Source organism: Aythya ferina (assembly GCF_964211825.1).
Source record: "Aythya ferina genome assembly, chromosome: 11".
In the NCBI taxonomy this organism is placed as follows: Eukaryota; Metazoa; Chordata; class Aves; order Anseriformes; family Anatidae; genus Aythya; species Aythya ferina.
Window position 1 is genome coordinate 17035972 of NC_140307.1, and position 13010 is coordinate 17048981.

The window sequence follows — 13010 nt, forward strand, 5'->3', positions numbered from 1 at the left end:
AGAGACTGCTCACTTACAAGCCCTTGCCAAAGGCTTCAGTTGCCTCTGTGGCTTTGCCTATTGATACGTGCGTGGTATAAAGAGTACAAAAATAGGTGTATCTATAAAAATAGATGAATATGTAAAACAGAAAAAGCAAAAACAAATAAAACACCACAAAACAAAATAAACACATTTAGCACAAGCTCAAGCTTCTCTCCTTAGCTGTGAAGGTGGGAATCCCAGCCCCTTCCATGTTGAGACCCTGGTGCGAGTGCTGAGCGGCAGTCTGTGCTGCATGCGGCGCGTTTCACCACGTACAGGACGCCTTTCTCTAGGGCACGGAACAGGAAAACAGCTCACCTGTATGTAAGTAAAAATAAGCTCAGCATATCCATACTTATACACATACTTAGATTTTCACCACGTTACACACTGGTGATCGGTGTAATCCAGAGACTCAGACTTCTAAGTCATTTCACTTTGTGAGCACAAATATATTCCCGTAAGAGATGGCTGAAAGCTTTTGTCTGGAATGTTGCTGGGGGCTCCACAAGCCTAAACTTGAATCTCCTTGCTACCCACCTACCTTTTGCACTTATTATTCTGAGGTGTGACGTGAAGACCGTACTTAGTAGAATTGATTTTAATAAAAATGGTCAAGAACTCTGGAAAGTCTGAAGACAGGCTTTGGAGGTGTATGTACTAGTACTGCCATACTACTGACTTCTGAGAACAATTTAACATGATTTTACTTTGCAGATATTTGGGGGCTGCTCATGTGTTGGTAGAGAATTTTATTTCAAAATGAAGATCTGGATGGAAGCTGAGATTTCAGAGGCCAGTAAGATTCTAATGGAATCAAATAGAAATATTCAGTTCTTTCAAATTGTAAAGATCAACAGAAAGCAGTATCAAGCACCTTTTAGAAAATCCCAGACTCTCTGCAGCTGGGACTGATACTCAGCCTCCCTCAGGAAGTGGTCAGCCCTTCTTGGGATAGAGCTCCTTACGGGATTTCCCAGATGAGAAACCGCACTGCCTGTTGCAGGTTTTCTTCTCTGATTAGTGCCAGAATTTAAAACAAACACAAAACCAAAAACCTGTGTGGATAACAGAGATTGTTTAGATTAGTGCATTAGTTAGTGTGTTTGGTTGGTTTTAATTTCTATCTCTGACCTTAGTTTGGGCGTTGCTTGTATGCTCTCTAAATATTTTCACTCTGTTTTTAATGAATTCTGTATCATGTCTCTGCAAGAGAAGATATCTTCCATGAAATCCTCATAGTCTATCTTCTGCAGTTTCTGCGGTATGTCAGGCCGTACAATTATTAAATGGTTGTTTTAATCAGCTTTATATGGATGGCATGTTATGCCAGCAAAAGAGAAAAACTTTTTGGAAATTTTATCACTGCCTTTTAGAGGCACCCATGCCATGGGCCACCACCTTATTTATGAGGGTGTTACTGATACAATATTAGCTATTTCTGGATACAAAGGGAAACAAACGTTTTGAGTTTAAGCATCTGCTGTCTGTATTTCTTCTACTTACCCGACTTTTCCGTAAGTTTGATTTTACACATCGGGAGCTGTTATTCAGAGCTTCACCAGGAGTGAATTCCCTGTGAAACTGTCATCCTCTGGCTGCTCTGAAGGCCAGAGAGCGCCAGTCTGCGTGGCTGCTGAGCACTGCATGCAAAGTGTCAGCGGTGGCTTGTAAATACAGACAAATGCCCGCTTTTCTCTGCCAGAGGAGCACTTTAATCTCCGTTTGCATGGAGCAGTGGAGACATCCAGTGGCCAAATTCTTCAATGGCTGACAAATTGCATTTTGGCTGCCTAACACGAAAGCCTGATGTGAGAACAGTCATTTGGGGGATTTTTTTTTTATTATTATTAATTATTATTATTTTTGATTTAGAAAAGAGTTCCAAATGCAACACAGTAAAAGCTGATGTCTGTAGAAGAAAGGACAGTGCCTGGTCATGTCATTTGAAGGGCTACTGGCCCTGAGCCACTGGTGGCCATGTAACTTGTGGCAGTTGTACTGAAGCCAGCAGCACTTGCTGCTCAGGTACTCACACAAACCACCCCATTGAGTGCTTTGCTGAACTGGGGCTGGTAGCACCTTGACAAATACAGTTCAGATTTAAAAGCAAAAATCTTATGGTTTTGGTAGACAAATGTGGGTATACTGATCTAAACTTGAAATGCAAAACTCTGTTTTGAACACTGATTGGAGACCATGGTTGGTATCAAACAAATGACAAAGACAAGGTCTTGTGAATTGTGTTGTAGCTGCCTGAAGCCCTTAAGTGGAATTTGACAGTGATGTGAGGACATAGAAATAGCCTCATCTGGGAAAGACTGGCCACCTTGCAGTATGCAGTGATTTGAGGCAGACACGGTTGGTTTTAGGTGCTTTACTTCTTTCTGGCTCAGTAATGATGTTTGTACAATTTCCCTAATGTTTATAAAAGTTGTAACTGGAGCAGAAGAGCTCGTGTTCCGATAACAGTCCCCTGCCCTTCATGGTACAAATGCCTGATAGGTATGTTATAGAGCAGTTCCACTGCTGTTACTGTGCAAAACCCCTCCTTGCATGAGTTATCACTAGTTCTACATATTGTAGAAAAGAGAAAAAGCAACAGCTGTGTGGGTTGGTAAGCTGCTTGGATTGCTTCCTCTTTTAAAAGTAAATCAAGACGGCAGACATGACAAAGCTCATGGTGGGTATTTCTGCAGCTTTTATTAAACATCGCAGCTTCCCATGTACCTCAATTCCTCTCCTTGTACAGGGGGACCCAGGTACAACATTCATACTACACTAAGACAAATGTTTAGGCAGAACCAAAAAACCTTTCATAAAGGCACATTGAATTTATACCTTTTCCTGATTTCCAGATGTCCAGCTGGTCAAGAGAGACTCGCGTGTGCGTGCATTTATGAATGACTTATTTCCGGTTGGATCCTTTTAATTTCATTGGGGAATAATGATCAACTTTCTGGCTATTTTTAATGGAGGGCAGCAAATCCATAAGGTATCACTAATGGTTCTTTAATGACAAAGGGGTTTGGGAGGAATGGAGAAACCAGAAAAACTGGAATAAATGATAATATTTGCAAGCTGCTTATTGCCATAAACACTAAATATGAGTAAAAGATTGTGGAAAATCAGAGCCTTTCAGAAATATTTCTCCTCACTGAACAAAAATCTTTGCTGAAGCTACTCTGTAGTATGTTTTTTCCTCCTTTTCAGTTCCCAATTAAATCTGGTGCTTGCATCTGCTGATCTAACATAACCTAATCCAGAGAAAGAAGGGAGAGGCATCTGAATGTAGCAAATGATACAAATAGTCCCAAGGGAACTTCTAGTCTAGCTCCTAAAAGGTACAACCATCCAGTTGCTGAAAGAACTGAGAAGGAACTAGCTAGCGATGCCTGACCTGTAAAATCTCATACAGATGGAAGGAGAGGCAAGAGGCATGGAAAAGCTAGCAAGATGCTTGAGTTCCTTCAGTTATGTAGGCTTCTGGAATTACATTGCAAAAGAGAGTTAAAACAAGGATGGTATGCATAATATAGAACATTTATTGATCAGAAAGCTTGGCCAAATATAGTATTTTTAGAATGTGTATTTAAACCAAAATATCTGTTGTACATCTTACTATTTTAGGATCCAGTATGTAACACTATCTACTTCAAATAATACTGTAAATAAAACTTTCTTTCATGTACCTTGGTGATTTAGTTACAAAGGCATTTAAGATTTTTCTCCTCTGAAGACAGGCTGAGGGACATGGGGTTGTTTAGCCTGGAGAAGAGAAGACTCCAGGGAGACTTTATAGTACCCTTTAGTACCTAAAGGGGGCTGCAGGAAAGCTGGGGAGGGACTCTTCATCAAACAGCTTAGGACGGGGGGAGTGGTTTTAAACTGAAAGAGGGGAGATTTAGATCAGACATTAGGAATAAATTCTTCCTTCAGAGGGTGGTGAGGCACTGGCCTAGGCTGCCCAGAGAAGCTGTGGCTGCCCCATCCCTGGCAGTGCCCAAGGCCAGGCTGGATGGGGCTTTGGGCAGCCTGGGCTTGTGGGAGGTGTCCTTGCCCATGGCAGGGGGATTGGAATTACATGATCTTTAAGGCCTTTTCCAACCCAAACTATTCCATGATTCTATATTTTGGCTAGCTACTAAAATAAAAGACCTTTCACAGATCACGTATGCAACTAACATGTAATAGGTGGTGAAGAATATGTTCTCATGGTAAAATTGACTTTATTAAATAATCAAAATAATGAAGTCATTGGTCCCATAATCTTTAGGATAGGTTGTTTGGGCTCCAGCCCAACTTCATGGGAGTTAATGGATAGACTCCTGCTACATTTAGTGAGTTATGCTATGGCCCGTTTTCAGTTCTCATTTTAGCAATGAGCTTAGCAGCCAGAACCTGTCCCCAGCCCGGTATTTCACATAGCTGTAAATTCTCAACAGAGCACAGCTGGCCCGGCCGGCCCTGCATTGCAGAGCCCAGCGAGCTGCGTGCACTGGAAAGGAGCTGCTTTGCCTAACGAGGTATTGCAGGGTCTCAGCTCGTCAGCCCACATATGCCTGAACACAGAGGTCCTGAAACAGCTGCAAAGGTGCTGCAGCTCAGAGGCTGTCACCCTACCTGAGCTCTCTGTGCTTCTCTGTGCCATAAAGGAGTTTCCTGCTTGCCTCATTGAGCCCAGTAACATTCTTCACATAGCTCAGTGGCGCACAGGTTACTGTGCTTTGAATTAAGGATGATGCCTTCTATACAGTGGAAGTCCCAAAGTTCCTCATGACTATTTAATATAGGACTTACCAGACTTGGGAGTAGAACAAACTCTGGTATCCAGGTAAAGATGAAGAGTTTTTGTAAATGATACCTTCCTTGTTTGGATTCAGATTCATTAAAATGTACTTGCAGTCTCTTTAGAAGTGTGAATATATGTGTTTTTGTCTTAATATTTAAAATCTGATACAACATATTTTAAATGTATATTGAGTTATTGAGACCAGATGAAATAATAAACAACTTTATTATATGAGGAAAGGAGACATGGAAGTAAAAAAAAGTCTACTGGAATGAAAAATGGAAAATTATTTTTGGGAAAAAAAATGGAAAAAAAAATTAAAAATGAGCCAGAGTAGTAAAAGTTTATAACAGAACTAACAGTTAACAAAACTGAAAGGGACAAAGTAAAAAATAAACACAACTCTTTCAGGTTATTGTCAAAAGATGTTTGCAGACCTAATAAGGAGAAAGTATCAAAAGAGACTGAAGTAAAGGAGATCACTCTACAGCAGTCTTTCTGTTGAAAAAAGCAAATATAGTTATGCGATAAGTAGTTCTTAGAATACATATGTGTATTGTTAGTTAGAAATTTGGCAACAGGTAACTGTGCGGTAAAACAAAACAAAACATTATTCTTTCAGGCCACTTCCAAAAGCTTGTAACTGTCAGTCAATGGAAAACCGCCTTGGTTCACATTCAGGTTCAGGTCATTGACCTGACAGAACTTCAGTCATTAAATTGCAAAACTGGCGGTAATGTTCATTACTGCTAACTAAGCCTAAACATTTTCCTCCTGTTTTGTATGGGAAGTGGCATAAATAAAGTTGTCTGCATTTAGTACAACAGCAACACTTTTCACCCATTCTGAGCTCTGCAGGTAGTCACTAACAGATGCTTTTTAGTACGGAACTGTCATGTTTACATCTGCCTGGCATGGTGTACCACTCAAAGTCTGCAATGTAGCTGTCAGTTAGCTTTACTAACTTTACTAACAAGTACAGTGGATGCAGAAGCCAGAGACTTGCCAGGCTCCTTCTCTTATTCCTTCCCTCTCTGCCCTGCAGGCTGCTGTGGGATAACCAAGGGTGTCTGTCGTTAAGTCTGAAGCTCAGCCTGCAGATCTGGAGCTGAACTCCCTTCCCTCAGTGTTGATAGACTTTACTTAAAATCAATGTTATGTGGACAGACATGAGCAAATCTCTTAAGAGTCTTTTCCATTGTCAGCTGTGCCCCATTACACTTCCTGTAAAGCAGATTCATAACTTGTATTGTAAGCACTGATTGCAGCCTGTGGCGAGCCTCTCTGAAAATAATGGAGCTGTGCAGAGACAACTTGTTCCTGGAACAATCACTTCTGACACCTCCTGGATGAGTGCATCTTGGCTCAGTAATGGAAAAGCACTGAAGTTGACTTTACAAGGCAGTGTGCACACAAAATGAAGCCTAATTTAAATTTGCTTAATCCCATAATGTAATATTAGTGTGAATGTGACATTTGCTTGCCAAGAGTGTGCATGCCACTTCTCTGTGGGCACCCTCAAGACATGTTTCTTAACTTGCAGAGCTTATTAGTAACTATTTTTAGATCTTCAGGCAAACTTACAAAAACTGACAAATGGTAAAAGCATTCGGTAACTAGTACTGCCACATAGATAACAACAGGGAGTCTGGGTCTCACATTAAATTAGGATTTGGACTGAGGAACCATCAGTGAGAGTTTGTACGTTCCAGTCCCTACCTCGCAGTATGTGGAACGTGACAGTTTTTGTTCTATCATTTATTTACTCTGCTTGCACCTACAGCTAGCGTTGTCTGTGGCGGTAGATTCAATGTGCGTGCAGTGGGACACGGTGCACGTTCCAAGCAGTTTGCACTTTCAGGAGCTGGAATAGAAAGGAGAAACTTACTGTTTCATAAGGGTAATCAGTGTGCAGTTGTGCACAATGATAGATTATTTGATTAGTTTACTGATCGGTTGCATTTTGATTTGATTAGCACATTATTTTTTTCCTTGGCTATTTTTAATTTCCCTTTGAACATCTGAATACATTATTTAGCAAATGTATTAGAGTTGGAATGCTCTTGCTTGTAACATTTTTTCCTAAGAATATCATTAGATTGAAATTCCTTGCATTGGCAAGCTGCCTGTTCAGCTCTCTCCTTATCTCTTCAAGCTTGCTGCTGAGCTGCTCCACCACCAGCCTGGCCGCCTTGGTGTCCATTTTCCTCCCTGTCACCAATTATTGAGCATGTCCTTGGGCAACAAGCTGGTGACCAGGGCAGAAAACATTGGAGGAGGAAGCTGCAGGAAGGGCGTAGTTGGTGTGAAGTCCAAAAGCACCCTCTGCACATGCTGGTGGTGTGGAGCTGCTCCTTTCGGGGAGAGGAATTCCTCCTGGCTCCTCTGTGCCCAGACAGGAGAGCAGAAGGACGGAGGAAGGCCTTAGCAGGGGGAGGCTGATGGGGAAGCTGCCCGAGTTGGTTTCAGTTCTCCAGAGGATGTAATGGCAACAGATACAAGCAGTAACTCCAAACACCTCAGCTACTCTCTAAGGGCTGTGTCAACCTTGACGATTGCTGAGGGAAGAGGATTTTAATTTGGGGACTGTGGGGCCTCTGTGCTGCAAGCCATGCTCTTTCAGGGTATGCCTCAGCATGGCGTAAGCACCAGGGGCAGGCCTGGGCTCGGGCCCTGGCCCATCTCCACAGCGGCCCCGCCTGCCCTGTGTGGTGGCACCCTGGTGGGGGTAAAAAGGGCTGGGGTCGCTGTGTGAGCGTGGGCCTGGCAGCCCAGGGAGGGAGCAGGCTTGGCTTGGTTTTGTTTCCACATGCGCTGGTATTGACGCCCCAACGGCAGCCATGGGGCCTTGGCCTGGAACGGCTCCCCAGGCCCCGCTGGTGGTGTGGTGACGGTGACCCGCGGTCCTGCCTGCTCCCCTGGGAAGGTGCTCGGGTGGGGCGCGCAGCTGAAGTTTTCTTCTCAGACCCACACACCGAAGATTGCGTTTCGACAGTGTTCAGGGGAAATGAAATGTGTTGATGTTTAATTGTGACTTTGTTTTGATCAATCAAAATACCCTCAGAGTAAAAGCAACCGCAGGTTCCTGTTGGGCTGCCCAAACTCATCTATTCTTGCGTTCATTATAATTTCCATGTATTTCTGTGTGAGGGTCTGGTGGATAGGATTTCAGAAATCTGCGTTTCTCTAAGTTACACATACTTGTTAGTACATACAGTCTTAAAAAGTTCTGTGTGTATTTTAGTGCATCAGTGAATATGACAAATTAATTGCAAAGCAGGTAATTTATGCACTTAAAGACCTTACTGCTGCTATGGCAGATTTCCAATACGGAAGTGTGGAAGGTTAATAATTTCTAAACTGGTGCCTATGTACAGGGTTTCTATGTCCTGGTAGAAAAAGTGAAAGAATTTATGGTGGAAAGTTTTTACTGCAATATCATCTTGGTAATGCAAAAGAAGTACAGTTTGTAATTAGTCTTGGGGTCTCAGTACCATTACCACAGAATCGCGAGGTGGAAGAACCATGCTGCAGTCCTGTTTTTGCTTGCTTGCCTTGCCTCTCTCTGTTCCTTGTGCAGAAAGGTGGAAGGTAACTCTTGACACAAGACATGAGAAGGGCTCCCAGGTCTGCCAGCTGAGACATGCCCAGGATAGCCCTGAAGTACTCAAGGCTAGTTTGGCAAGAACATTGTTAGAAATGTAGGGAGTTTTTCAGTTTAGATTATGTTCTCAGTCTGTAAAAAGAAACCCAGATATTATGTGTTACCAGGATTGTTTACTGAAGTACTATTCTCTTTCATTTAAGTTAATAATGAATATTTCTGGCAGACCTTTTGCAGTAGCGTTACATTTCACCAAAGTTCACTATTTAATAAAGTAGTTTAAATGGATAAAGTGAGACTTTCCACAAAGACTTGGTTGTGTTCAGGTAGGCCTGAGAATGAAAAGCAAAGACCAGAAGTTAGGAGGACATGTGAAACACTACCTGTATAGCAAGCTATCTCACTAACTGTGTCACACTTTCAAAAAGAGCCCGTTTTGAGTGGAAGTGCATCTTGCTGCCAGCTGGCTTGGCAGGTCTTCAGCTCATAGCCTTAGTCTATTCCCTGAGGTCAGATAGCTGCTTTTGTAAAGTCTGGGATCATATGACATAGTACTAAAATACATTGCTTGTGTGGAATCAATCGCTTCACAGCTCATTGTTTAATTGACATTCAATGTCCAGTTGCCAAGCCAATAGTGCAGTTTGACATGGAATTAAAAACACAAGAGCTGTGGCAAAATACTGGGTAGGAGAGGGTGTCAAGATACATGGAAGGTTATTGGCAATGGAGTATTTTTTTACTAGTTTGGTGTCTTGTTTTACAAAGCGAGTTCTAAAATATGTTAGCTCTATTGCAATTCATGCATCACAAATACACCGTTCTTATACAAAATGCCTCTCATTCAGTAGGAGCCATACACTTGAGCTCTCTTAGACATTCACAGATTTTGTAGATCTTTGAAATCTGGGAACATCATGTCGAAGTGTATTAGTAACTGATACATGGCTGACTGAGGCAGTGCCTTGGCTTTTCTCATCCAGAGAATCTGAGTTCTGAAGGCCAAGGTAGTAGAGGATGAGTCTCTAACCCTTTGTTTAAGATTGATTTTTATTTTTTTTATTTAATTTGCCTGTTCAAAGCCAGTGGCTCTTCTAATATATTTTGTTTGAGCTGGAACAGTTCCTAATTAAAAGACTGAAAGACAAAAGTTAAGAGATAAGCATCTCACTTTACAGAGCAAGTAAAATCAGCCTGAGCATCATTGGTAATATGCTAAATTATCAGTGTAGTACTCTAACATATCAAATTATCAAAAAAAAAAAAAAAAAAAGGAAAAGAAAAGTAAAAAAGAAAGTCAGGGAAAAATTACATGGTTCAACAGTTAACTTACTCAGCTTTCTAAGTAGCATAACACTTCTGTCAGAGTCTAGCAGGCAAACTGATAATTTAAATAATAAATATTTTAAAGGATCAAAACCAAATGAGAGACATTAGGAGGAGGAAGAGGACAGTAATGTGACTCTTCAGGATACTTGAACTACAGGGAAATAGCATTGAAAATATGGACATATGAGAAACCCTAAATGGTAGTTTGACTTGGTTTCAGGGAATGAAAAGATAAGAAAATGTATGCTGCATGGATGCTGATTGATAGCTAATGCTACAGGTTGTAAAAATAGGACACTTTCAGTGACAGAAAAGGACAAGTTGATTTCAATTGTAATGGATCACTGAAGTTGGATTACATTCATTTGAGAATTCTGAAAGTGATTGTGTGAGGAGCATCTGAGCTGATAAGAATAACACCCAGTTTATCATAATAACTGCCTGTTATACTTGGGAACTGGACTGCAGGAAATATCTCACTTTTTAATTTTATTTTATTTAAGAATTAAATGATGTGCTTGGAATGATAAGATAGTGAACCTGTGTTAACGAAGTAGCCAGTGGAAAAATGACCTACTTGAGCATAGTGTGCATACCATTCACAAAAAGGAAAGCAGGCAAACAAGCCATTGACCTGACTTCAAAATAATAGAGGTTTTTGTGGATTTTAACAAAAGATTGTGAGACACAGTTGATGACGTACATGAGCCACAATTAAAGTTTAGTATGTTTCTCATCACACAGCTGAAATTTCAAAATCGGTCTGCTGCGCTAGTCCTATGATTCACATAGGGGATAACTAAAGTTGAGCTGAAAGTTTGTTCCTTTTACAGAAGATAGGTGTTAAATATGTATGTGAAATTACTGCATGTATATATTTTGGTTGATTGTTATGCTTTAGATGAAGATACAGAAATATACTGTGAGTCAAGCAGAACATCTTGGGCATATTACCTGTTGGCTAACTAAGGTATATAGCATTTCTCTTTGACAGATGAAATTACAGTGAATTTTGGTTATGCTGTAGCGTATGAGTTGAAGCTTTGTGAAGTCAGTGGAATTTTTGTTCTTTGATTATGGCAGCAAGGAAATTGTTGTTGTCAAAATAATTTTTTTGTACCTCACAGCCACTATGACTAGTTGGAAAGAACCTGAAGGTATTGTTGTTTCAGTTGGCAAATACGGGTAATTAATTATATGCAACTTTAACATGACAGATAAATTTAAATAGAATGACTATGCATATACCAACAAACTTGATAGCATAAGGTACATGGTGTGTTGGACTGATCTCTTTAAATAATAGATTTTCATGGACAGTGATGACAGTTTCTCATCTTTTGTGTTCTGCTCACCCAGAGTTCAATGGTCTTGATTTCCTTCTGGCTCTTGCATATCAACAGAGATCACTTAGATGTGCTGGTTCTTGAGGTTTTATTTGGGATGAGCTTTTGAACAATGATGTGTTTCATCTATTTTAATCTCATAGTATTTTTCATCTTTTAATTTTGTCTTGAACTAAGGAATAGTCACAAAAATGCAAATTTTAAAAATGAAGAGAAAAGGATTCAGATTTTTTTTTTTTAAATTTGCATCTAGGTTATTTTAAACATTTCTTAATACTAAATATTAGTATATTTGTTTGAGGTAATCTAACCAGTTAGTAAGTAACATGAGCCTAATTTGAGGCATATCTTTCTGATTACAGTGTAATTTTGCTAACATCTAGGTTTTACGAAATACCATAATGTGTCATAATCACTATATTGCGAGAAGAACAAAGTTGGAAAGATTTTTCTAAAACTAAAGATACTCTTGGTCATCTAGGAAAATATCTGTCATTGAAAGCTGAGCTACAGGTTGAATTTTCATGAAGTATATTTAAATGCTTATCATGGAGTTGCTTTCTTGTTCAGCATTCATTTGATCCAGTGATTCACGTTGCATTCTTACAAACTGCAGTATGTATATGCTTTTCTTTTTTAAAAAAAAAAATGATGCTGTGGACTTTCTAACAGTTGTTTTTTTTTCTTTTTCTCCAGTGAAGGGAAGTCAGAAGTGTGAGCTGAATTGCCGTGCCATAGGCTACCGATTCTACGTGAGACAAGCTGAAAAAGTGATAGATGGGACACCCTGTGACCAAAATGGGACTTCAATCTGCGTGGCAGGGCAGTGCAAGGTAAGGCTACTCTCTTTAGCGAATTGGCCTGTTGACTGTCTGTGCCATTCTTAATGTCTATAATAGGTTGATACTTCACCTGTGGAATGATGTCTTCAACTTCTTTCTTAGGCTTTAGCAGATTTCAGAAATGCTAACTTCTATTATTACAGGTTTCATTTCCATACTATTTTTTTCTGTCTACTTGAGAGCAAGCTATGGAATCCTGAAAGTCTTGATTCAGAAGGTGTTCTGGCCACAATTAAGATGATTTTTGGTGAGCTTTTCTGTATGTTTAGCTTTAGCTCTTTTAGAAGAGATTCTATGAAGGAATCAAAATGAAAACATTGGAAACATAAATAAGAGAGAAATATATCTTCCTTTTATTAAACTTCAGCGTGGAGGTATTTTTTTGAGTCTGTAAAATAAACAGGTAACTGAATAACCAAATTATTTTGATGGTATTTTAGCTGTAGTTAGTTTTCTGTTTGGCCAGTGTTTGCCATTTTTGAGACTCAAGTCTTACTGGCTGTCCATTTACTCAGTAGTGATGTTCTCTTAGAATATAATGAAGTGAATGACAAACTTTCAAGAGTTCAGAAGGAGCTACTGCATTGACTTTTTGCAGCCTGCTGTCTGTCTTCCCTTTGTAATGAATAAATACACTGTTCTTTTTCTGTAGGATGGTAGCAATCTTAAAGACAATGTTATGGTCTTTGAAAAAAGGTTTATTTGTAATTTTTGGTGAAGTAAGATTAGTGAAAATATGTATGACATAAATTGCCAGTAAATGGCATTTGATGCTTGGATGATGTTTTCCATGTACATTGGCAAAAGAAGCAGAAGTGGGTCAGATGTGACTCACAAATTGTGAAAGGTCAAGTTCAGCTTAAATAGTTGGTTTGCCAGAAGAAGTGTCTTATGACTGCAGCCTTTTCTTAGGCACGTCTACATTCCTCTTGAACACATTTGGACAATGCTGTGTATGTTTCTGTTCTCAGCAGTGCATGCAAAGCCATAGCTTTGACTTTCCTTTGCAGATGATGGATCTTTCTGAAGCTGATCATTCTTTAAAGTCTCCCCTGATTTCAAACCAGATCTGA

General features: G+C 40.0%; 1 protein-coding gene across 4 annotated transcripts in view; it reads left to right on the forward strand.

Annotated features, from left to right (window-relative positions):
- Positions 1–13010, forward strand: part of THSD4 (thrombospondin type 1 domain containing 4) — a 288712-nt gene that overhangs the window by 113377 nt on the left and 162325 nt on the right. For all 4 annotated transcript variants that reach the window (XM_084532856.1, XM_084532855.1, XM_084532854.1 and 1 more), the window contains one exon: positions 11792–11928. In XM_084532856.1, coding sequence (XP_084388982.1) covers positions 11792–11928 — 137 coding nt within the window. The remainder of the gene's footprint in view (positions 1–11791; positions 11929–13010) is intronic.